Below are 26,605 nucleotides of genomic sequence, written 5' to 3' on the forward strand. Positions count from 1 at the left end.
AAGCTTTTCCCAAACTGTGCTCAGCAGCTCTATGCACACATGACCATCCTCAGCAGCTGGAAAACCAATGCAGACAGGTTGTGAGCTTGATCTAGAATGAGGGATTTATAAAGCAAGTGTTGAAGGAGAATAAGAGACAATTGGGTTAAGGCTATCAGAGAAGGCGTAGTTAACCATGTGGTCTGGACCAGGTAAGGACCTGTGACCAGGCAGAGGCTGTCACACTCCAAAACGACACACAGCTCCCAGGACTGGAAGCCTCTCTGGCTAACCTAGGCCTCTGCAAAAGCATCTGCTCTGCATAAGCATTGTGCTATGGGGACCACCAGGATGTATAAAGGCCTGCTCCCAGATAGGAAAGAGTATATGCCAAGATAGGGCAAAATTCAAGAGTTCACTCACCCAAACTAATAAAAGCAATAAGGCAACCTGAGACACAGGCAGAACAAGAGCCTGAACAGAAAGCAAAGAGCTCAGGCCTTTTCTCTAGCTCTGCTGTTACCTGGAAAATCATAGTCTTCCAGGCTGCTTGTGTGCAGGGCTCAATTTAATAATATAAAACATGCTGTGCAGAAAAAAATGAGTCAAAGGCACACACAGCACTTCCCAATATATGTGACTGATTGACTCCAAATTAACCACCCACAGCCATGGTGGTTTTCAAAGAACCACAGATCCCCAGCTCCTAAAAGCAGAACACTGAAACCAAAAGAGGCCCAGGACATACCTGTTAAACCCAAAGGCAAGGACAACCTTGTGAAATCCTAAAATCTTAGAACTGAGAGGACAGAATAAACTAAGAGGGGGATGCCACGGTTTCCTCCTATCAAATATTAAGAATGCTACCATGTTTAATCAGGATGCTGGAAATCGTACAATCGGTTTCTAAGATTAAATCATTCTCTGGTTTTTGAGAAGACCTATCCAAGGGAGTTGCTAAGAATCCAATTAGGCCTTTGCCAAAATTATTTAACCTCTAAAAGCAATACCTCAGAAATAGCACTGTTTCAGAAAGCAAGTTGGCTTCAGAAAATCTTTTTTACCCTTTCTTCATGTGCAAGTTAGTAGCTCTGCTTAAGAGCAAATATTTCCCATCACACCAACCTGCCTCCCACTCCTTTGATTCAAAATAGTCAACCAGTATCAATAAAAGGAATAGACAATATGATGAAGAAGTGGCTCCAATACATTACCTGAAGATCTTTGGGAATCTAAGAAGGAAAAATGAATATCTCAAGTAGGACTCAGATAGTGCATAAGTGAAGTCATGGGACATTATGAATGAAACCTTTCAGATCCTCTGTTCCCAGGTAAGGGACAATGGCTGAGGAGGTAATAACAGCCTGTGGAGGCACCTTCTCTGATATCCACTGAGATTAGTTAACCGAGGGAGTCAAAGCACACCAACACTAGGGTATCTCCTGAATTTAGGTGAATACACTGAGCAAGGTTAGGTCCAGATAAATCTGTGGGTATGATGAAGTTTGCTTTCATTGTCTTCTAACTCCTTTCCATGTCCTGATTGAACTCCAACCACCCAAAGCCACCACTATAGGTGACATGCCTTTTATACAATTAATTTTCTCTGTTTCATACATTTTATAACTACTTCCATATATCCATATACTTACCTGTCCTAGGACCCTTCTGCTCAGGCTCCTTAAGAGGGTCTCAGTTAATGACTAGGTAACCTGTCATACAACTTGCTATTAAAGTTTTAGTGACTAGTTACTTCCTTCACAAATTAAACTTGCCTAATCTTGTGCCTTTTTAATGCTTTCACTTTTGGTACCATAAATTTGTCACTCTCCACATTTCTTTACCTCACATCACAAATAATCTGGATTATTCATTTATGGATTGTTTAGGTCAGCATTGCTCATTGTGTAGTCTGTGTACTGTCTATGTAACTGTACCTTGCGGGGGTGAATGCTTACTAAAAAGGCACATACCCAGGCCTTGGTGGTGACCCAAAAACCACATTTTCTAGGGGCATCTTTAACATTCTTCCCCATTGACTCTTCTTCCTACTAAATCAGTAAACATGTGATACCTACACATAGTAGATGCTACACAAGTGCTGGGTATCAGAGAAAATATGCGAATCTCAAATACAATTAACACCAACTACTAACTTATAAACAGATTCAGTTCCAAATAGTAAAAGGTCTAAAAAGTTGGCATGCTGATATACCTTCAGAACAGTAAAATAAATAAATAAATAAATAAATAAACATAAAAAAATTGGCCAGGCATGTGAGTATTGGGGCAAGAATATAGGGGAAATCTCTGTACCTTCCCCTTAATTTTGCTGTGAACCTAAAACTACTCAAAAAAAACAAAAAAAAAAAACAAAAAAAAAAACCTAGCCTACAGAGCCAATAACTCCCTGCTTATGGTTCTCATGGTCCCATGTACATGCATATTATGAAAACATTAGGGCACTGATCCCTACACAATGACACCTATTCTCTTATTTGGTCCTGGTAAATCTCAAACAATACGGCTTCCTCACTGCCATATTCCCTTCCCCCAGCACATCAAATGGAACTTTACAGGTATGCAATAGGATTTGTTGAGTAAGTGAATGAGTGAATGAATGAATGGTATTGCCACTGAGATTGACATCAGATGAAGTGTGTTGGGAAGATGGATGGGTCCAATGTATTACCCTCTCCTTTTACTTATACGGATATTGATTAGAGTCACCATTCGTTATCTCCCTGAGGCATAGGCATTGAGGAACTCATTTATTCAATCTGTTACCGTGGTCAATAATCTCAATTGATAGATTAACAACTTCCAGTCCTATTAGACAACGGAAGCAATGGCCACAGCCACCTGAAGTATGCACCAATAGCACCTAGGAGGAAACCAGAAGCCACACTAGGTATTTCAAACAGAAGGGATTTAATGGAGGGAACTGATTACACAGGTTGGGTAATAAGGCTGAAGAGGGCCATGGAGACAGCCCGGTGTTAGTAAACACAGGAAGCAGCTACTAACCTTAGGGCTGGGGAACAAAAGGGAAGAGATGGTGTTACCAGAACCTAGAAGCTTTGACGGGGGACCCCCCACGGCTGGCGCCTGGCCCTCTGAGGGGGCTGCTGCGCTGCTGTTGCTTGGACTTCTGAGGGGGACGCTGCTTGGCTGGCGGTGGTCGGACCTCTGGGCGGGAACGTGGCTGACGCTCAGACCTCGGAGGGGACCGTGGCTGACGCTCAGACCTCGGAGGGGACCGTGGCTGACGCTCAGACCTCGGAGGGGACCGTGGCTGACGCTCAGGCCTCGGAGGGGACCGTGGCTTGGCTGGCGCTCTGACCACCGCGGGGGGCGCAGCTGGCTGTTGCTTGGGCCTCTGAGGGGACTTGGCACGGCGGCTGGTTCTGAGAGGGCCAAAAGAAGCTGGAGGCGGGAGCCAGGGCTCTCCTCTGCTGCTTAAGCGACGCTGGCAGGAGCTGGAAACAGGTAGGAAGGCCCTGCTCCCCCACCCACCTTCCAGTCTCCCTGGAGTGCCTTCCGGTGTCGGAGCCTAACCCGGAGCCGACTAGGGGGAAGAGCGGGGTGCGGAGCGGGAGGGGCGTGCTGGGAGCCGAGACCACGCGCTGTGCCCAACCAGTGCCGCGGGGCTGGGCGGCCGCTTACCTGGTCTTCTGGCAGGCGCAGCAGATCCAGTCCTCCTCTTTCTTCTGGTAGAAGCAGCCGCTCTTACAGATGCTGTACTTCCGATCCACTATCTCCTTCTTGGAATTGAGGAAGGTGAACGGCGGGCAGCAGTGTATGCTGAAGTGCTCGGAGTACTTTTGGTTTTTGGAGAGTCTGGGACCCTCCTTGGCCGTTTTCTGACTCATCTCACTGGAAATCGCCGATGCAAGGAGACAGGAGCAGACATGAACGCACATCAGGAAAGGGAGACCTCTACTCAGGAAGCCCCCTGCTACTCCCATAGTCCAAGGTAACATTCAGGGTGGTCCTACAGAGCAAAACCCTGGAAGACCAACTTCCCCCCAACTCCGTAGAAAGGAACTCAACTAACAGTTCATTAATTTTCATTTGTGTATTTTTAAAAATCGTGTTTTTAAAGAGAAAAAGAAACATGGGCTCTTGTTTTCCTTATGTTTTAGAGACCCATGTAAGATAGGAAAACATTTAAAACCAAACATATCCTTGACTAAATAATATTCTACAGTTAGGAAAAGCCTTTTCTCTAAAAAGCAAAATAAAAAACTTTACTATTATTTATTATTAAAACAATCATTATTCATGCAACAAAATACTACACAACAAGGAAAAAGAACAAACTGCTGACCTGCTGACATACATCAACACATTTTGATCTCACAGACATAATGTTGAACGAAAGATGTCAGACACAAGAAAACAAGCTGTATGTATATGAGGTTCAAGAACAGGCAAAACTAATCGATGGTGCTAGATATCAAGAGCATAGTTATATTTGGAGAAGGTGGGTTCTGACTCAGAAGGGGCAACAGGGGAGCTTGCTGGGGACTGAAAACGGTCCTTCTAGGAATGTGACAAATGCAGAAATAGTCCTACCTAACACTGCAAAACACCAAAGCCCACAGGGGACTTACGTGACTATCAATCAACAAGAATCAACATAGTTAATGGGCATAAACTGAATACTGAGAATATCTCTGCTCTCAGCAAACTCAGGGTCAGGTTGGAGACGCATATGTGCAGTATGTAATTACAAAACACTGTTATGTTGACCAATACAAGTGTGTACAAAGCATAGAAAAAGGATGGATTCCTTGAAGACAGAACCTATAATCTGGGTTTTTAAGGATGAGTACAGAAAAATAACTAAATAACTTTGAAGGGATATTTTAATTTTTTTGTCTGTTGGTGTGGTTGTCTTCTGCTACAAATAGAAATGACAGCTGAGAAGCAGGTAGAATGCAGTTACAAATACATTGTTTTTGCACCTCTGTTTGTGATCATCAAAATTGTGTGTCACATCTGTTATGTATGTTAAAAATATTCTTTCCCAATGTTTCACTTGATTTTATCATGCAAAAATAGTTTTATGTAATTAAGTATCTTAGATCTTATTAAAGGTTTTATATTTTTCCCAGAAAGTTTTCCCCACTCCATCAGCTTTTAACATACTCATGATGCCCCATTTTAAAAGAAAATCCTCTCTGGATCCTGCTCCCGTGTCTTTTTGCTTCCCTATTACCCTACTCTTTTGTATAGGCAAAGTTCTTGAAAAGTTATTAATACTTTTTCCCTCCATCTTTACATCTTCCACTCACTCACTCATCAGTGCACCCCACTGTGGCTCCTGGCCCTTTCCTTCCAAGGAAAAATGACTCTACATAGTTCCCCAGAGACTTCCATGCTGCCAAACCAATTGCCTTCATATTTGGTCTCTCTCCATCTAAACTCTTTCCTTTCCTGTGACACCACATTCTCCTAGATCTCCTCCTCTATCTCTAGTCTCTCCTTGTCCATTTCCCTTATAGGCTCATCTGCTTTTGGCAAACTTTTCATTTTTTTAACCCTAAACTTTTAATGTTAGAGTTATTTAAGGTGTAATAAATACTAAATAATAAATGAAGTTACCTTCACCCATTTAATTTAACATTTGTTATATACTTTGGTTTTGCCTGGCACAGTGCTCAGTTCACGTACTGGACACAAAGCTAAATCATGCTTAGTCCAGTCCTCAAGAAACTTATCCACCAGTGGGAGATACAGGCAAGTAAGTGATTAGAATGCACATAATATGCTAATGGCCAGAAAAACTTCATTTACTGAGACCAAATAAGTACAAGTCACTGAGATGGGGAAGTGGGTAGATCAGATAAACATCCTGCTCACAATGAGCTCACCTTGTAGGTAGAGGAATGTCCACAGACATCAGTAAGTGTGATACAAGGCCAGCATGCTCTGCAACATGAGAATGTGCTGGCGCAATGGCATGAAAAGTCCACAGAAGAGAGGGCAATATGTTGGGCTAAAGAACAAGGTGAAACTTCATGGGCAGAGGCATTTCATCTGGCCAAAGATGAGGGCTTGGGAATGACTGATACCTAAGCAGATACACAGTGAATTGCATTACCCCCAAGAGCCCTCGTCCTATCTGCATTGCAGAATTGGAAGACGTAATAGAGCCAGGACACAGGCAGTGAGGCAGGTGAAGTGTCTAGCCCGTGTGACTGGGAACATAGTCATGCCATCAGCTAATCAGAGGTCTAAGTAGGTGAGAAGGAGGGAGATCATCTCATTGGTCTGAGATACAATGAGTTTAAAGAGCCAAGGACATCCATGAAGAAATAGGCATTCTAAACTCAGGACCTAAAGCTCTCATTTTGAGAGCCCTTCACCTCATGGAAGGGGGCACAACCTTGGGCATGGATGAGATACCTGTGAACTCAGCGAGGAGTCAGTCAAGGAAAGGCTTCCAGGAGGAGGAGTGGACCTGCCTTCAAGCTGCAGGAAGGAGTAATGGGTATTCAGAAAGGTAGGATGAGTAGCAGTTTCCTAGGAGAGAAATTGCTGAATTTTCAAAAGGAGATGATCAGATATACTCAAAGGAGCCCTTTACCCAGACAGGTATGTATAGACCAATGAGAAGCTGCAGCTGACTTATAGGGTCAGATTCATTGCAAAGACCCTAAACGTCTGCTAAGCGCTTCCCCAAGTCCTACATATGTCGCTAAGTTCAGCTAGAGTTTCTCCTCCCATGGGAAATGATGAAGTGAAACACTTTAGGATTAAACTTCAGGAGTAATTTCTTCAGGTGCCCAGCACATGGAGACTGTTACTCAACTCTCCACAGGCAACCCAGGCATTCCCAATTCCTCTGTCCTTCTAGGGTCACCTTTTTCCAAACGGCTCAGGCACCCATCACAAATAATAGAAAATCTAGCTCTTACCCCAACTGTTTAAGAAATAACTAGTATGGGATAAGAAGGAGATTTGAAGTCCACTGTGACTCTGAATTCCTTCCCTAATTGAATTCTCAAATCCCATTACTGCTCCAGCTGATGTAATGCCTGGGTCACTGTATGCCCATCTGCACCCCCGCCCAGTCATTTCTTCCCCCAGCACTTAAGGGGAAAATTGTTTCTTACTCCATGACAACTTCCCTCACTCCCTGTCTCCCCTGACCATGTCCGGCAGGGGGCAGCATCACCTCTAGTTAGCCATCGATGCATGATCCTGAAGGAAAAAGTAATTCTCTTCCCTGGAAGAACCTCACCATTCCTAACACAACCACCTGAAAATGCATCCAACTTTCAAAATAATGTCTTCTCCCTCCTTTAGTAAAATGTTTATATTTTTGAAAAGACTGGCGGGTGGATCACGAGGTCAGGAGATTGAGACCATCCTGGCCAACATGGTGAAACCCGGTCTCTACTAAAAATACAAAAATTAGCTGAGTGTGGTGGCACGTGCCTGTAATCCCAGCTACTTGGGCAGCTGAGGCAGGAGAATCGCTGGAACCCGGGAGGCGGAGATTGCAGTGAGCCGAAGTCGCGCCACTGCACTCCAGCCTGAGAGACAGAGCAAGACTCCGTCTCCAAAAACAAACAAACAAACAAACAAACAAAACTGGCCTCCTAACTCTTTTCCCAGGTGGCAGAAATACAGCACTTAGTTGGGGTACCTGGTTAAGTGGTTCTATATACTGCTTCCCCAACTCTCGGCCCCACGCCACCCTCCCATTTAAAAACGCTAAGCCCCACATGCTAAATGAGAGTCATCGTTTTATAACACACCAGGATTGCTAGTAAATTCCTTGGAAATACAGGCTGTTCAGTTTAGCCTAAAGCCACATCCTTACATATTTTAAGTTCCGCCTAACGGTTTATTTGTACATAGTAAACCGTAACCTAACTGGATGGGTACATTGTAACTCAGTCTTATACCAATCACAGAGTTTTAGTCAACCACAGACAGCCAACGGTGTTCAAATAGGCAAATTCCAGCTGTAAGCAGTCCAGTGTTTCTGTACCTCACTTTCGGTTTCTATTTGTCACTTTCCTTTCCCTGTCCATCGATGTTTTCTGACCGTGTGGTGGCCCTGGAGTCCCTCTGAACCTAATCTGGTTCTGGGGACTGTCTGATCTGTGAATTGTTCTTTGCTGAATTATACTCTATTAAATTGAATTTGTTTTATTAAAGTTTTTCCTTTAATAAAGCAAATAACTAACAGCGAAGAAGTAAAGTTTGTTGAGCACCATTGTGTATGGTTGTTTTGCATACTTTATCTCATTTTATAATGTGGCGTTATTAACAAACTAAAGATGTAAAATCTAAGGAACATGACTAAGTCCATAAGTTAGTAAGAGGCAGCAAGGGATTTGAATCCACATCTGTGTGACTCCAACATCCCAAGCACTTTAGCCAGGTCCAACACTGCTTTGTGCTTCCTATAGACTCAACCCTCCTCCCAAGGAATAGGAGTCCAGGTGCTGGGCCCAGACTAGACTTCGGAGGACTAGAGATGGACCCAGGGGTGGGATAAGGCTCAAAGATCCATGGGTCTATGTCCTAGGGTGACAAAGACTGAAAGTTGGGGAAACAAATCACTCCAGAAGAGAAGGATAGAGAATGGAGTTTGGAGACTTCATGACAGAAACCAGGACTTCTCTGCCAGCGCCAGAAGGGTCCCTGTCCAGGACTAGTAGTAAGCTTGGGATGGGCCCTGAGGGAAGTGTGACCCACAGGCACTTCTGCAGCTCCTCCCCTCCAGTGCATTAGTGGATTAAAAAATCTACATTCACTGCTGAAAGTTAGAAAACTCAGAGGGATGAAAATAATACGTCCAGTGCGGTGGCTCATGCCTGTAATCCCAGCGCTTTGGGAGGCCGAGGCAGACAGATTACTTGAGGTCAGGAGTTCGAAACCAGCCTGGTCAACACGGTGAAACCCCATCTCTACTAAAAATATAAAAATTAGCCAGGCCAGGCGAAGTGGCTAACGCCTGTAATCCCAACACTTTGGGAGACTGAGGCAGGCGAATCACCCGAGGTCGGGAGTTCGAGACCAGCATGACCAACATGAAGAAACCCCGTCTCTACTAAAAATACAAAATTAGTTGGGCATGGTGGTGCATGCCTGTAATCCCAACTACTTGAGAGGCTGAGGCAGGAGAATCTCTTGAACCCAGGAGGCGGAGGTTGTGGTGAACCGAGATTGCACTATTGCAATCCAGCCTGGGCAACAAGAGCGAAACTCCATCTCAAAAAAAAGAAAAAAAAATTAGCCGAGTGTGGTGGTGGGAGCCTGTAATCCCAGCTACTCAGGAGGCTGAGGCAGGAGGATCGATTGAACCCAGGAGGCAGAGTTTGCAGTGAGCCAACATCACTGCACTCCAGCCTGGGCAACACAGTGAGACTGTCTCAAAAAAAAAAGAAAAAGAAGCCGGGCGTGGTGGCTCACGCCTGTAATCCCAGCACTTTGGGAGGCCAAGGTGGGCAGATCACGAGGTCAGGAGATCAAGACCATCCTGGCTAACACAGTGAAACCCCATCTCTACTAAAAATACAAAAAAATTAGCCAGGCGTGGTGGCGGGCACCTGTAGTCCCAGCTGCTCAGGAGGCTGAGGCAGAAGAATGGCGTGAACCTGGGAGGCGGAGCTTGCAGTGAGCCGAGATTGGGCCACTGCACTGCACCCTGGGCAACAGAGCAAGACTCCATCTCAAAAAACAAAAAAAAAAAAAAAGAAAAAAAGAAAAAGAAAAAGAAAATAATACGAATTCATAAATTCTTACCCCATGGTTAGCCACTTGTAAAATATGTTAACTTTTTTTCTTTGAGAATATTTACCTGTAAATACAGTTAATAAAAAGTAGGACAACACCTTACATATTTTTCAAATTTATATTATTGAAAAAATCATTCACTTTTCAAGTTCACGTTATCTGTAGTGTTCTCTTACAGTTTTTAAAATTTGTAATAAATCTGTAATTATAATCTTCTCTATAGTTTATATTCTATATTTGTATCTTCTCTCATTTTTTTTGAGTACTTTTGTCAGAAGCTATCTACTTCATTTTTTTCCAAAAGTAAGGAAGTGGTTTTCTTGTCTTTGTTCTTTTTTCCCCCAGTTTATTCATTTCTGTATGCACCTATAATTTCTTTTTTTCTTCTTTCTTTTCTTTTTTTTTTTTTTTCTTTTTTTTTTTTTTTTTTTTGACAAGGTCTCACTCTGTAGCCCATCCTAGAGTACAGTGATGCAATCACAGCTCACGGCAGCCTCAACCACCTGGGCACAAGCAATCCTCCTGCCTCAGCCTCTCGAGTAGCTGGGACTACAGGTGCATGCCACTACACCCAGCTAATTTTTTTTTTTTTTTCTGTAGAGACAGGATCTCCCTGGGCTCAAATGATCCTCCCACCTCAGACTCCCAAAGTGCTGGGATTACAGGAGTGAGCCACCACACCTGACCTATAATTTCTTTTCTTCCATTTTCTTTATATTTGTGTTTTTTTTTTCCTTATTGAGTCAAATGCTTCATATATGTACATTTATGGCTATAACCTTTTCCATTGTGCAACTTTAGCTGCATGCCACAAATATTAAAATAATTTTTAATCTTCATTTTAATTATGGATGAGTTCTTATTCAATTCATCAGTTATTACAAAATCTATTGTAAAATTTCCAAATATATGGAGCTATTTTTGTTACATTGGCTTCTCATTTTAATGCAGTTAGAGAAAGCAGTAGCTATGACAATGACTCCAACAGTTGTTCAAATTTGCTTTATGACCTTGTTCTACATGTGCTTGCAAAGACTGTGCATTTCTGGAAACAATTTGGGATTCTCTAGTGAGGATAAAAATGTGCACAAACTGTAGTCTAGCAGTTTACTCCTGGGTACAGCAGCCATCTTGGACCACAGCTCAACCTCACAGGTGAAACCACTTTCTGTGAGGTGGTGGAGCAAAAATACCAGAGGAGCCTGAATCCTGGAGGTGTGTGGAGTTTTCAGTTTCAGGCCTGGACTCTTGAACTCTGAACACCTTTTATATGAGAGACAAACTTCCACCTTGCATAAACCACTATTATTTCAGTTACAAGTAACCAAATACATTCCTAATTGGTTACACTCCGTTTCCTGTAATAATAACAACACTTAACTCAGGGGGGGCTTTGAAAATATGAAGTGAAATAAAGTAAATAAAAAATTGTAACTAATGTAAATAACTTGCTTAATAAATTATATTTTCCTTTCGCAGATGAGAATTCATTTAAATGACCTGTCTAATCCTGCTAAATTTTTTAGACACACTCTATTTATCTCACTGTGTATCTCTGATGATACTTAAGCATTATTCACATCTTTATTTACTTTAGTGGTTAAAAACAAATTATAAACACTGCATGATGTTTTCACAAAAGATACCACCTAATTGCAAGCAAAGATAATTATGAACTCTCTGGCAGGATGAAGAAAAAAAAAACAAATTTGAAACTGCAAAATATAATCTTCTCCAGGTTTCCATATAACCTAAAACTAAAGAGGAGAGAAAAGTGAAGCAAGCATTCAAAGAAGGAGAAGAAAGTGAAGGGAAGGATCCAAAGAAAGGAAAACAAAAACCTCTCCACCATTTATTGAGCACTTAGTATGTTCCATATGTTTTATATCTAACATTTGTAATTCCCCAAAACAACCCTCCAGATAGTTCCTACTATCCCCATTTTACAGATGAGAAAATTGGGGAAGAATTTAAGTGAAATCCCCAACATCATACAGTAATAGTTTTAAAATAGCAAACTCATAATGGTTAATATGACTAGTAGACTGCCTAATAACTCAGTAACGAACCTTGATTTTGTTTGGCAGTGCTATATGCCTTGTTTAATCTATATAATTCCCCCCATGTGACCACATTCTAGTCAATGAAAGGTAGGCAAAAAGTCTATGGGAAGATGACCTTTCTTCAATAATAAGGCTTTTTATTCAAGAAGGAACCCTCCTCTGGTAAGTGCCTCCAGCCCAACCCAGTCATTCCTAGCCCCCAAGAGACAGGATTACTTCAAGCCTTTGGAACTTGTCCCATAGGGTTCCTTCCCCTGTCTTTTACCACTCAACAGTTGCACAGCAAATGCCTCCATTGCCTTGAGGTTCAGCTCAAAGTCAAGACACTCCTTGGGGAGCCTTTCCAGATCCTTCCCTTCCCCCAAGGAGTAATGATCATACCTCCTTCCTTTGTGTTCGGTGAATAATTCTAGGAAAGCATCTAGAACTTTAGTGCTACCCTTACTGTTTCACTGTCTCCTTAAAATGTTTGTCCTTAAGCCTGTTCAATGCCTGATACAGAACAGGTGCTCAGAAGACGTTTATTAAAAATGACAGAATGAACAAAGGGTGTCTTTCACAACAGCTGCAGAGCCCTTAGCCACTTATTTCCTGTCCCCAGATGCTCTCTAGCAGTCCCATGTTCCAATGGGGATTCAGGCAAAAATGTCTGTTCAATAGAGGAAGGGACCTTTCTCACTAACCTTGAAAGTTCTAAAACTGGGCTCTTTAGGGGAAAAACAAAAGATTTTGTGAACACACTATGTCTTTTTCTAATTCATACAAATTAATTAGCTATCCTTAATCATTACATACACATTTCATTACATGTCCTAGGGGTGGCATTAAGCTCTACGTAACCACCAGTGTCATAGTATCTTTAAACACAGCTTCACCATTCCATAAAAAGGCTGCAGGAATAAATTAAAACCATGAGTATAAAGTGGATTTTTTGCCCTTCTTCCCACCCTTCCTCCTTTCTTTTTGTCATCTTTTCTGAAAAAAGCAATCGGGATGTGGCATAATCATGTCATGAAAGCCACAGGTGGCCCTCAATTCTGGGCATTCCTCTGGAAAGGAAAGAAAATGCAAGTGGTAAGTTGACATGCTGCAGCCCACTTGCCCCTTCATATCTGCTTGGCATCACAGGAAGTCAGACATGTAAACGGGTATAGAGTTTGCAGAATGAAGGGTAGATGCAGGTCGATATTTCAAAAGCAAAATAGGTCTTCAATTCTTTCACTCAGCTCCCTCACAACCTTGAGCAAGGGTCTGTTCTTCCTTTGGTATAAAGAACTCAACATAGGAAGAACAGGAGACAAGCTTTGACCTTGACTGTGCACCCAGGACCTGAACCCTATGTGAGAATAACACACTGGCTTCAGATATCAAAACTCCAAAGGAAAATAATGATCAGTCTCCAGATCTATTATATGAATTAAGGAATGGGATGTTTAATATATATTTAAGAAAGAAATTTCAGGTTAATAAAGCAAGAAATTTCAAATTTATTCAAATCGAGATTGATTTTATCAAAAAAGTACAACTTTTTTTATTTCTCTGTAATTGTAGAATTGATGTGATATTACAAGCCCAACCCATGATGAATATTGGCTGAGAAAGAAAGTGGAAAGAAGAGAGCAACCAAAACTCTAAATTTATAGTGCCTTGGTCACTTCTAGCTGAAACCATCCCTTCCTACTTTGTAGTCAGTTAGAATTCAGTTCCCTAACATGACTATTTCTCACCTCCCTCTCTTCCTTCTCAAGGTGGATAAAAGTATGAGAAAGCTGAGTATCTTCATGGCAGTGAGGGAAGGGGTGGCTGGTCTGGGTGGTGTCCTCTGCTAGGCCTTGCCATGGGGTGCCTCATCTGGTTTCACCCACCTTTTAGCATGAATGACACACATTGCTACTGACCACTTGATCCAACCAAAGCCACTGGTCATCAGGCTCCTGACTCAGTAGCCTCCTATTCTGGTCCAGCTGTCCTCTCAGCTCCTTCACATCTATTCTAGGAAATGTTTGGTTCCCATGCATTACGAGTGGGGAACCAAAAGCGTTATTCTGGGCCATTGGCTTAGACAGCCTCCCAACCAAAGCTGTGCAGTCACTCATAGTCACGCTGGATGAGGCTGAGGGCAGCCTTTTCTAGAAGCTTGCAGCACCCTCACTACATTATTCCTGTTGAAGTGTGTCACTGCCCCTCATATACACAAAAAAAATTTTAAACCTATCTGGATGATTCTACCACACCATACCACATCCCCCACCATGGTTTTGAGGTTTCACCTAGAAAAAGGAGAAAACAAACGTCTGCCTCCTTAGCTTCCTCTCTCTTGCTTTTTCTCTCCTTTCCCATTCTTTTGGCTAGAAAAACTCTTCTTTCTGCTTCCTCCTTCTCTCTTGCAAAGACTTGGCCTCTAGCCTACTCTCTTCACCTCCAGGCACCAAACCTGAGGCTCAGCTTTCTTTGCAGAAAGGACACGCATTTTACACCATAGAGGAAACTCAACGGTCTGAGTTGTCTGGTGTGATTCTTGGTATGTTAGCTGCCAGACCCTTTGAAATTAAGAATTACGAAAACCAAAAATATATTATTTTGCTATTTCCTAAATCATACACATTGAGAAGCATAAGTTATAAATAATAGCTAATAATAGTACTACTGATGGAGAGCTCACTGTAAGTCAGGCACTCTTCCAAGCTCATGACATTTATTCATCTATTTAACCCTGGTAATAATCCTAGGAGATAGATTACATTTATCCTTATTTTACAGATGAAGAAACTGAGGCCCAGAGATAAATAAGAATTAGCACAATTTTTGAGTGACTGGTGAGATTAATTGTCTGTTATAATCCGTACCACTCTGTTCATACAGGGGAGATGGGGCCTCAGTGACATCATCAATTTGTCATTCACAGTCCAGAGGATGATATCACTGTGACATACCTAACACTAGAGAAAGGGTGAAGATAGTCATAATAAACTGCCTATCCCAAGCCTCTTTCTTTGTTCCCACTTTAAGGAACAGAATGGAAAAGTGTTCCCTTCAGTGACCTAAGAATGTGCTCCACAGGACACAGAATTTCCCCCATAAATTCACAAAGTAGAAAAGACTTGAGCAAATAAGGTCATGTTCTTCCTAAACCTTCCCTTTCCTTTTTCCTGATTCCTTCCGGTACATGGCTGTAATTTCTCAAAACCCACACCATCACCCCCTGTGCCTTCAAATGATTAGAAAAAACTGTAAGGAAGAGGCCAGGCACGGTGGCTCATGCCTGTAATCCCAGCACTTAGGAAGGCTGAGGCAGGCGGAACACCCAAGGTCAGGTGTTCGAGACCAGCCTGGCCAACATGGTGAAACCTCATCTCTACTAAAAGTACAAAAATTAGCCACGCGTGGTGGTGCATGCCTGTAATCCCAGCTAATTGGGAGGCCAAGGCATGAGAATTGCTTGAGCCCAGGAGGTGAAGGTTGCAGTGAGCCAAGATCATGCCACTGCACTCCAGCCTGGGTGACAGAGCAAGACTCTGTCTCAAAAAAAATGAAAAAATTGTAAGGAAGAGATGGAAGCAACTGGGAATTACAATTTTCATAATCTGGTTTTAAGAACAAGATGAAGTGTCTAACACTTAAAATATAGAATTTTTTCAAAGCATGAAAAATTAACTTTGAGTCTTAAAATATTTATTAATCTTCAATGAGTTTTTGTTAAACCTTGCCTCCATTTCACAATTTAATATTTACTCTCTGAATATCAATGCCCTTGAGAGCAATAACATCTTTTAAGCTTTCATTCTGTGAAGAGAAACAGAAATAAAATATATTTTCAGTGATAATAATATGCATGAAAAATTGTAACTGGAATTTTACTAACTGATGAGGACAGGGGGAGGATAGTAGGAAAATCCCAAACTTAATTTCTGCATATACCCTAGAAACAGGAGTGGTAATGAAATTACCAAAACAGAAAAAGTGAAGCATTCACTATTCTTTTATCTTTCCTAAAGTCAGCCTAGCTTATTAAAGAAGAGAAGATGAGTGGGGAGATCTTGCATATTTACAAAGTGTGCAAATACAATGTAAGCAGTAAGGATTTGATTCTTATTTAATTATTGATATTCTTATAATTAGCTAACTACAGAAATATTATGGAGTCATTTGAAGACCAATTGAATATTAGACATCCATTTTTAAAGGTGCTTATGAAGAGGTTGTATTGACATAAGAAAATACTTCTCTAATAGCAACTGAAAGCAGCAGGAAGCTAGGTCATTAATTATATGGCAGAAACTCGGAGTGGCCAGACATCCCAGCTGAAGCCAGTTAACCGTCAATGTGGCAGTCGGCTCGAAGGAACTTATAGCTCCCTCTGTTATCCTCAGTCACCTCCAGAGGTAGCACTCTCACCAGGGGCTGGGACAGGAGCCGGGGGGGACCCATACACCCAGCTCCTGCCTTGAATAGGTGAGATATATTAGTACCCTGGAGAGCAATTCCTGGTGCTAATTTTAAGGCTGACAAGGACCCCCTTAACAGTAGGTAGGAGCTACTGAGACAATTTATTTATGACCACAATAGACCCCACTGACAGGAAAGGCAGATGATATCAGTCTATATGTGCAAAGAATATACACATAAGATGACTGAAGGTAAAGGCAGCCAAATACAATACTAACAGTCATCCATTTGAAGATTTATTGAGTACCTTTAAGTGCCAGTGGTGAATAAGACAAAGAAGGTCCCTATGCTCACAGAGCTTAGGGTACAGAGAAGAAGACATTAACAGACTATCTCTTACCGCATGAGTAGTATATCCAATATATGACTGAAATGTGATTAGGGCTCTAAAAGGAAGAAACTGGGTGCTAGGAGACAATATAGCAATGAGACAAATTTAGATTAGAGGGCTAAGGAAGGATTCCTGAAGAAATGAAATTTAATTTGAGATCCAAAAGATAAGTGGGAGCCATCCATACATGAGGCAGAAAACAGTTACAGACAGAGGCCTTGAGACTTGATGTCCCCGAGGAACCAGAGAACAGAGTGGCTGAAGCACAGTGAGGGAGGGGAACATTGAGGCTAGGGGCAAGGCATGAGTAAGACCAGGCAAGCCCTTGAAAGTGAGTTAGGGAATGGGAAGGATAGGAAGGTGTTGAAAGGTCTTGACTAAAGGAGATAAATCTTGATATTTAGGTTCCATGAAGATCACTCAAACTCCTTGCAACATAGATTAGAAGTAAGCAGGAGAGGAAACGGGAAAACCAAGGAGACATGACAGAGACTTTGACAAGGGCAGTGGCAGTGGAGATGGATTTTAGAGGCAAAATTAATAGAACATGAGGACAAACTGGATGTGCGATTTGTCGTAAAGAATAAGGCAAGGATGACTGCCACACTTATGACTTAAGCAAATGCCCAATGAAGCAATTTACTGAGGTGGGGAAGGCTGGGGGAAAAAAGGCATGAGTACAGTTTTAGACATTTATGTATTCAACAAATATTAATTGAGCACCTCTATGTTCCACACGGGTTAAGCCTGAGGTGCTTCTAAAGGTCTAAATGCTGATGGTGCCACCTAATAGACTAGTCTGGGGTAGGTCAGAGTACAGCATTAGCAAGAAAAGAAACCTAACAATGAACAGGACATGCAGACAGACTGAATGTCAGCAAGGAAGCACAGACAGCCAGGATGTCTCCAAGAGAAATTCAGTAGACAGCCAATCATTTTTCTAAGGTGGGGGAATGGTTCAGGGATGGGGAAGAAAAGAATCAAGAGTTCAATCTTAGACATGTTCAGTCTGAGATACTTCTGAAACTTCCATGTGTCTGTAAAAGGGAATGATTGGTCATGTGGATTGAGAAATCGCAAGAGAGAAGGGCAGAAATCAATTGAACTGTATTTGACATAAAAATGAGATTTACAGCCAAGGGAACATAGGAGAACACCCAGGAAGAGAGGGAGTATGGAAAAAAATAATAACTGAAAAAAAATTTATTCACAATAGCAACAAGAATCCTGAAGTACCTAGAAATAAATCAAAGACTAAAATGTATGGATTGTTTTGAGAAAAAATTTCAAAACTTCAGTAAAAGTATAAAAGAATGCACGAATAAACAGAAGGAAAAATTGTGCATAGATAGAAAAAATTCTTTATCATAAAGATGTAAACTTTTCCAAAGTGAGTTCATAACTTCACGCATTTCTTACTAAAATCACCAACGGTCTTTTGTGGCATGTGATGATCTGATTTGATGGAAGGGCAAAGGACCAACAATCAAAGGACTAAGAAAATTCTGGGGCTGGGCGCAGTGGCTCACGCCTGTAATCCCAGCACTTTGGGAGGCCAAGGCAGGCGGATCATGAGGTCAGGAGATCAAGACCATCCTGACTAACATGGTGAAACTGTCTCTACTAAAAATACAAAAAATTAGCCGGGTGTGGTGGCTGGTGCCTGTAGTCCCAGCTACTCGGGAGGCTGAGGCAGGAGAATGGCATGAACCTGGGAGGCGGGGCTTGCAGTGAGCAGAGATCATGCCACTGCACTCCAGCGTGGGTGACAGAACGAGACTCCATCTCAAAAAAAAAGAAAGAAAGAAAATTCTGAAAAGAATGACAGGACTTTTCATACCCAGATATCCAAACATATTACTAAGCAATAGTAATTAAAATAGTGTGGCATTGCCCAGAAATAGACAAGTGGAACAGTTCTATTCAAAATTAGAACTCAGAAACACATCCATATTAACAAGAGAACTTGATATATGGTAAGGATGTTATTATAAATTGGTAGGGGGCAGATGGATTCTTCAACAAATAATGTCGATAAAATTAACTTGCAAGGAGAAGTGATTACATCAAAATTAAAAACTACTGGCTAGGCATGGTAGCTCATGCTTGTAATCCCAGTATTTTGGGAGGCTGAGGCAGAATCATTTGAGGTCCAGGCTGGAGTTTGAGACCAGCCTGGGCAACATAGCAAGACTATTCCTACATTTTTTTTTTTAATTAGCTGGGCATGATGTCACATGCCTGTAGTCCCAGCTACTCAGAAGGCTGAGATGAAAGGATCTCTTGAGCCTGGGAGTTGGAGGTTGCAGTGAGCTATGATCACACCACTGCACTCTAGCCTAGGCAGCAAAGCCAGACCCTGTCTCTAAAAACTGAAGTTAAAAAAAATAAAAGCTACTGTACATCAAAAGACACAATAAACAAAGTCAAAAGTTAAGGAACACTGGGAGAATGCAACACATATAATATACAAATAATTCCTATCCAGAATATTTAAAGAACTCATACAAATCATTAAGAAAAAACAACCCGAAAGAAAATTGGGCAAATCATATGAAAATGCAGTTTACAGAGGAGGAAGTCACGGATGACCCATAAGCATATAAAAATACATTCAAACTCAGCAATTATCAAAAAGCACAGATTATAACAATTGATACCATTCTACAAGAATCAGATGGGTAAAAGTTAAATAGCCTGACATCAAGTGAAGAGAGTCCATAGACAAACAGGAACTCTCACACATAGTTGGTGAAGAGCCACTTCGGAAGGCAAGCTGGAAGTATAGTATGAACTTCCATACTATACACTACACATATACTATACATATGTATAGTAGCATGGATCACAACAGAGGGAGCATTTTTATTTATTTTATTTTATTTAATAGAGTCGGGAAATGGATGGACTACCCTAAGAAAAGACAAGAAGAAATTAGAACAAATACCCTAGAAAAAAATTACAATAGCAGACACGTGGAATGAGATACAAACCAGGCACTGTTCAAGGGCTTTACGTATTTAACTTATTTCATCCTCACAACCTCATAATAGCCCCATTTTGCAAATGAGAGAGTCAGAGAAGTCAGATAACTCAACCAAGATCACAGAGCTAGTAAATGGAGTCCCAGGACCCCAACCAAGGTAAACTAGAATGTATGCCTAACCCTGACACCATGCTCCTCCTAACACAGCAAACGTGAACAGGAAGAAAGCAAATCATAGAGACTATTTTATAGACTAAAAAGATTATTTTATACTACTTGAGGTTACAAGTTAAAAGACCAGTGCTGATATAGAAGAAAATATTCCAACATATAAACATAATAAAGTTTTAGTAACCAGGATGTTTACGTTAAAAACAAACTATAAATTTTTTTACAAAGTAGACAAACAGGGAAATAATAGAAAAAGAGGTATCTTTTATAGCTACCAATCATATTACAAATATTCGTAACTATGTAGTACTCAGAGAAAGGCAAAGAACAGTAAGGAAGCATCGTTTGTGTCCATCCTGTTTGGTCCTCAAAAACAGGGGAAATGACGTCAGATAGGGGGTACGGGGAAAGCAGCCAATCAGAGGCACTGGCGAGGGAGGTGGGTCCATTCAACCACCATTGACTGGACTCGCACTTGGTGAGAGGAACGCCCACAGGCCGGTGAGCCCCAAGCTGTCAGAAAGAACCCACGATTTCCTGCAAGTGAGGAGTGCACACGGGTGCTTCTACAAGAGCTATTTTGGAATAATAACCGGGGATCCAAAGATTCCATTCCCGACCCAGGTTTTCACATATGCCTAACCACAGCCTTCCAAAAACTGCTCAGCCCCAACTCCTTAGCTGTGATAAAAATTATCCATGTTTCCCGAAGAGTAATTTCATTCCACATTCACCAGCTCCCTTAGAGACCTTTAGTAGTCTCTAAAACCTTGCTAATCCTCTCAGGTCAGAGGCTGACCTTGTCTGCTGAGTGTAGATTTACACAGTAAAAAACAATGGCTTCTGTGTTCATCAGTCCACAGCAGCAAAAACACAAAAATGTAGGACCCGAAGGTTGGCTGTAACTACTACATGCTGTCTCTAAGGATGTCATTATGTGTCTGTCCTTGTTTATCCATTTGTCTCTGTGACAACGATTATGTTTACAAATTAGTACAATAAATGTTGAACAGTAGATTGTTGGTGACAAACCAGTGCTAGGTAATGGAAAATTTCATACATGTATTTATTTGGAATCTGGGTGCTTTTCCACAGAAAGCAGCAAGATGTCAAAATCTAATACTGATGTGGGGACCTGCCAAGACTATGAAAAAATGAAAACATAAGAGAGTCCTAATTATTTTGAAGGCCCATGTGGGGACACAAAACAAAGCCAAACTAATGTGGTCCAAGAACCACACTGCCCACCTGCAACTATCTCATAAAGTTGTGCAAAAGTCCTTTCTGATGAACAAACTCTACCTGCTTCCAGCTATTCTAAGGGAAAGGAAAGGGTGTGACCTAAGGTTGTTATCTTTAGCACACAGATAATTTATTTAGCAACTATTTCAGGAGTAAAACCTTCATTTATTGTAGTGGGGCCAGATAAACATTCAAGAAGTGCAGTAGTTTTCTGAATGTTATGTAAATAACATGATACCCTTCAGTTTCTTGTATCTAAAATTATACAATACATGGTTTTAGTTTATGGACATTCAAATTTACCCTGGAATTGTATGTGGATGAATATTCCCACAGTTTCTACAGGCCAAGCGGACAGGCAGGCCCAGCTGGTCTCTCCGTTTATCTGCTGGCCGGCCCTGACTCTAGACTCACTTTTCCCTTGTCTATCTTCCACGTTGCCACAGAGATGATGTGAAATTGATTATATCTGTTCCTACTCAAAAACTTTAAGGGTCCCCTCAGTTACAGAACCAAGTCCTTGTTTCTCAATTAATATGGCACATAGACCCCTCACGGTTTGGTCTCTGTCCTTCACCTCCCACACCATTTGTTGCTGGTACAGGCCAGAAGCATTATCCTGTGATCAGAAGATGGACCTTTCCCTGGGATGCCTTTTCCCTATCATGTCTGTGTGGTAAATACCTATTCATCCTTAACAACCCAGCTGAGGTCTTACCTCATCAGGATTTGATCTCTCAAAAAGATTTGTCCCTCTCTGGACTATCTTTATAACTTGTACATACTTCTATTTGTGGACTATGTTATAACAATGTGGCTATATGTCTGTGATCTCAGTGTGAGCTCTTTGAGGACAGAGTTTCTGTCTGAATCCTCAGGGTTCTGTTTCACCATCCACTCAATGAACGAACGTTGACACTGATTGGATTGAAAGTGTCTTAAAAATTCACAGGTGCTTCTGTCCCCTGGGATGTTATGTAGGACTCGGGCTGCTTTTGTCAGGTTCTCAGCAAGGGTAGTTTAAAAAATTAAGGTTTTAGCATAAAATTGTCTCTCCATAGAAAGCATTATAATTTCAAAGTGTACTAGGTTTTACAATTATTTGCCTTCCTTAATCCAGTGTTTGTGGTGTAAGAAATAAGGAAATAAGGATGATTTGTTTCTCCCTACAAAAATGATGGGATTTTGAATGTACACATATGTAGGTAAAACAAATTCTCTTATAATTCTTTCCTGAATGATAGTGAAGACAACCAATCTCCCAAATTGTATTGTTTTATAGAAAAAACTAAATGATCTGTGGTCATAGCAGGGGACTTAAGAAGAGAACTCAGATTATCTGATGGGCTAATTTATTGCTCCACCTACAACTAGTGAGTGGTGATAGCTACTAAGCTGCCTTGGGTTTTCCAGGGGTTCCATTCTTCGAGAGACAAAGAAGAGGCCAAGCTGGAGACCCAAGCTGAAATAAGCACCAGATTGCTGACCACCCTATTCCCAAATTTTGTGTCCAAGACCATCATCTGAGTCACGCAATAGCAATTACACTGGTAGACTTCCTCAGCTGAGTGAAACGCCACTTATCTCTGTTCCATTTTGCAATCTCCATGCCTCCATCTTTATATTTACCATGTTATATTAAAACCATTCATTCATTCAAAAAAGCAGTCACTGAGCACATATGATGAGCCAAACATAATGTTAGCCCCTGACAATATGACAATGAACAAAGACCCTGACCTCAGGAGTGCATATTCTAGCAAGGAAGACACACATTCACAAGTACTATCTTTAGAAGTAATTGTTTAATTAGAGTTGTGACTAGTGCCTTGAAGGAAAAGTACAGGTGGCAATAAGTCCATATAGATGAGGACCTTAACTAGTATAAGAAGTCAGGGAAGGCTTCTTGGAGGGTAGGAGCTGAAGAGTGAGTCAATGTTATTGCAGCAGAGAGAGGAGTAGGCCTAGAGTGTTTGGGACAGAAGGCTCTGAGTTGGGGTTGGTGAGGTACATTTGAGGTCTTAGGACAAGGCCAGTACAGCTATAACAATGTATGTAAGAAGGAGAGTGGAGCAGGATGGGCTGGAGAGGAAATCAGAGGCTGAGTTGTGAACTGACATGCTTGGTAGATCAAAAAATACTATAAGGGAGGGAAATCCTTAATATACTGAAGGATACTAAAGTAGAAATAAGTCATAATCAGAGGTGCATTTTTGTAAGCTCACTTCTATAGCTATGAGGAAAATAGTTTTCATGGGCAAAGCCCATTCCAGGAAGCCATGTGACTAATGATGGTGGTGACAAAATATTCCAAGAGTAGAATTAACAGGACTTGATAATTCGTTGCACATAAGAAGTGGTAATGAGGAGGAGTCAAGGGTATATCCAAGGTATGTCGTTTGAGCAACTAGATGGGTGTTAGAAGTATTTACTGGAGAAAAAGAAGGTTTGGGGGAAAACAGAAGCCTGAGTTCACTTTTAATGCATTCAAGTTGAGGTGTTTGAAGGCTTCTAGATGAAGATGTCATGTGAATAGTTCGGAGGAGAAGTTGGCCCGAGATAGAATTTGAAAGTTGTTGGAGTATAGGTACCAATTGAAGCCATGAGAGTGGATGGGATTGCCTTGGTGGCTGAATGAGACAGGTAGAAGAGAAACTAGGAGCATGTGACACCATGGGAATCACAGGGAAAAAGTATTTCAAAAGACGGAATGCTCAACTTTGTAGAATGATTCTGAGAGGTGGCATGATATGAGGACACGAGTACATTTGATTAAGTGGTATGAAACTAATTGGTGGCTTTAGCAAGAGTTGATTCCATGGAGTTGTTGAAAAAGAAGTTGAATTTGAGGGTTTATGGAGGGAATAGTGACTAAAGATAGAAAGAGAAACTATAGGCAACTCAGCCCAGAAATTTGAGAACAGTGGGAGAGACTGGTAGTAGCTAGAGAAGCATGTGGTTTGCAAAGGGTCCTTTGTGGGGGCAGAGGGAGATGTTTGGCTGGTTTGTTGAGTTGTTTGTAGTAATGAGATAAACTGGAGCATGCATAAGTGCTAATGGGAAGTAGAGAGGAAGAAATAGAAATAATATCAGAAAGAGAGGAAATAATTAACATTCTTGAGAAAAACCTGAGCAGTTAGAGTGCAGAGCACATGCAAATTGTTGGCCTTTGTTAGAAGAGAGAAAACTTTTGACGGTATGAAGTCCCCATCTAGTAGTTTCCATTCTTCCAGTGAAATGGAAAAATGCTGAGAATAAGAGAGTTGGAGGCTTGAGAGGAATAGAATGGGTTTAAGAGAGATTTTGTAGAAATTAGACTGGTCAGTTTTGAGAGTCAAGTTGAGGTCACTGACTATTAATTTGCAGAAATACAAATCTGCTCCACTCTGTTTTTCTTTAGTTTTTCTTAGCAGCTTGGGTGTAGACATAGAGGAGATAGATAGGTTCATCCCGGGGTGGAATTCGCCAGACAATTTGCAAGAGAAGAATTGAAGTAATGGATCTTAGAATCTATCAGTAATGTGAAGAAAATAGAAGGTAGAAAAAGGTGATAGACGAATGGATAGGTAAATGAATGGGAGGTGAAAGGGCAAGTCAACTAGAAGCACCTAGTGAAAGAAGACTTGTAATGGGATATGTATAACTAATGAAAAGAAAGGAAGATTGTGAATGAGATGCTAGATGTTTGCACTGTTTGGTTGATGGAGTAGTTTCAGGTATTGACAATGGTCACAGAATGACAATAGATGGATGAGCAGAGTGGATAATTCACTGGAGTGGGGAGTAGTTCATTCAAATAAATAGTAAAGTCACCTAAGTGGAGAGGGAGCGGGCAGCCCAGTAAAAAACCATCAGCCAAGGAGGAGGTGTATCTTGGAGGCCCAGTGAAGGCTGCCACAGGAATGGAACACAAGTTTCAAAATGCAGAGGTTTAACTAGAGGGTGAAGGCATAGTGGCCTAAAAGCGGCAATGGGGAGGACACTGACCCCACTCTCAAACCTGGAGCTACCTGGAGTATAAAGTGGCTGCCATTTGAGGGGCTAACAGATAAAGCCTTGTTCTCAGAGAACTGGCTAGATTCAGTTAACACAAAAAGATGGAAGGGTTCTCCTGCAGAGTTTGGGAATATAAAGGGAGGAAGTCTGTTTATCAGAGAATGGCTGTTCCACTGTGCATGATATGTGGGTTTGTCAAGTACACACATGGTGGCTTGGGTAATAGTCCCTCTGGGGTAGAGAAACTTTTTTTTATATTAGTGCTCCCAGAACCTAGAATAGGGTGAGCCACCTGGACATACTAAAGAAGTGTTTAACTCTTACTGAAAATTTGATTGCTCATTCTTTTGCTGATTCTGCATTCTACTGTGACATTCTGAATACTAGTCATCATTATGCAAAAATGTAGATGCAGATCCAAAAGGCTATAAGAGATTCATTTGTACCTGTATTTTCATCCGTACACATCTGCTGATTGGATCTCTGTTATGAGCTTGTCTTGGTATCATTTGCTTCCTTTTTTTTTTCCTAAAAGTGAAGCAGTAGAATATGCTCTGGTTAATATAGTGTTTTGGTTACTCAGGTTGCAGTTAATTCAAGTGTGTTATACATGGAGCTTCACTCTCACAATCTTAAGGAGGATTATGATGTTTGATCTAGATGCCATCTGCCAGCTGAGGGATGGGGGAAAGATATAGTCACAAAATCACGTTTAAACTTTTAATAACCGCCTTAACATACAGAAAAAAAAAGCTATATGTCCAGTTAATTCACTGTCATTATATAGAAAATGTGCATTTCTTTTTTTCATTTCTCCTAGTAAATTTGAGCTTTACAAGCCTAATTTTTGCGTATAAACTTGATAAATGAAATTCCAGAGTCTGGCTCTAAAAATAGAAATCTTCACAATCAAATAAATCATCCCAAGAAAGGAGCTTAAGGAATATCCTCCTCCTTTTCTACAGCTCTCAAAGAAGAGATGTGTTCTTTGTGCTGTAAATTACATGAAAAAATCCAATTTGATAAAGCATTAAATTGAGAACTTCCAGAGGATATTAATATTGTTTTCATATGAAATATGGAATTTCACGTGACTATTCATAACCTTTGGTCTCATTCCTTATTAATATATATCAGATCTCAGAAGGGCTATTTGAAAAAAAAAAAAAAAGGTCTTATAAGATTATAAAGATTCTAGACACAAAAATAGCCTCCAAAAGAACCCTGTAATTCTGATTGGTTCTCTTAGTTGATCATTTTTATTCTAGTAATAAGGATGTAATTGAAAACTTTGTGTAATGAACTATAGAAATCCTTCTAAGAGTTTTAAGTGAAATCAGTTAAGGATCACTAGCATGTTTCTTTTCTCCCCTCTGCTTGACAGAGTAATTGAAATCCTATGAGTCTACAAGCTTTCTTATTTAGAAAAATGATCAGGGCCATGCGCGGTGGCTCAGGCCTGTAATCCCAACACTTTGGGAGGCCGAGGCAGGTGGATCACGAGGTCAGGAGTTCGAGACCAGCCTGACCAAGATAGTGAAACCCCGTCTCTACTAAAAATACAAAAATTAGCCAGGCGCGGTGGCAGGCCCCTGTAATCCCAGATACTCGGGAGGCTGAGGCAGGAGA

General features: G+C 41.2%; 1 protein-coding gene across 3 annotated transcripts in view; it reads right to left on the reverse strand.

The window, feature by feature from the left end:
* Positions 1-26,605, reverse strand: part of MOBP (myelin associated oligodendrocyte basic protein) — a 45,257-nt gene that overhangs the window by 7,584 nt on the left and 11,068 nt on the right. Inside the window, exons 2-4 of one of the 3 annotated variants that reach the window (XM_054481580.1) lie at positions 25,423-25,504; positions 3,646-3,855; positions 3,007-3,386 (exon numbers count right to left, since the gene is read on the reverse strand). In XM_054481580.1, coding sequence (XP_054337555.1) covers positions 3,041-3,386; positions 3,646-3,851 — 552 coding nt within the window. In that variant the 5' untranslated portion in view covers positions 3,852-3,855; positions 25,423-25,504 and the 3' untranslated portion in view covers positions 3,007-3,040. Of the gene's footprint in view, positions 1-2,911; positions 3,387-3,645; positions 3,856-25,422; positions 25,505-26,605 lie in introns of those variants that run through there. The other 2 variants (XM_054481581.1, XM_054481579.2) reach the window with 2 other exon arrangements.

This window comes from Pongo pygmaeus, chromosome 2 (genome assembly GCF_028885625.2).
Source record: "Pongo pygmaeus isolate AG05252 chromosome 2, NHGRI_mPonPyg2-v2.0_pri, whole genome shotgun sequence".
NCBI lineage: Eukaryota > Metazoa > Chordata > Mammalia > Primates > Hominidae > Pongo > Pongo pygmaeus.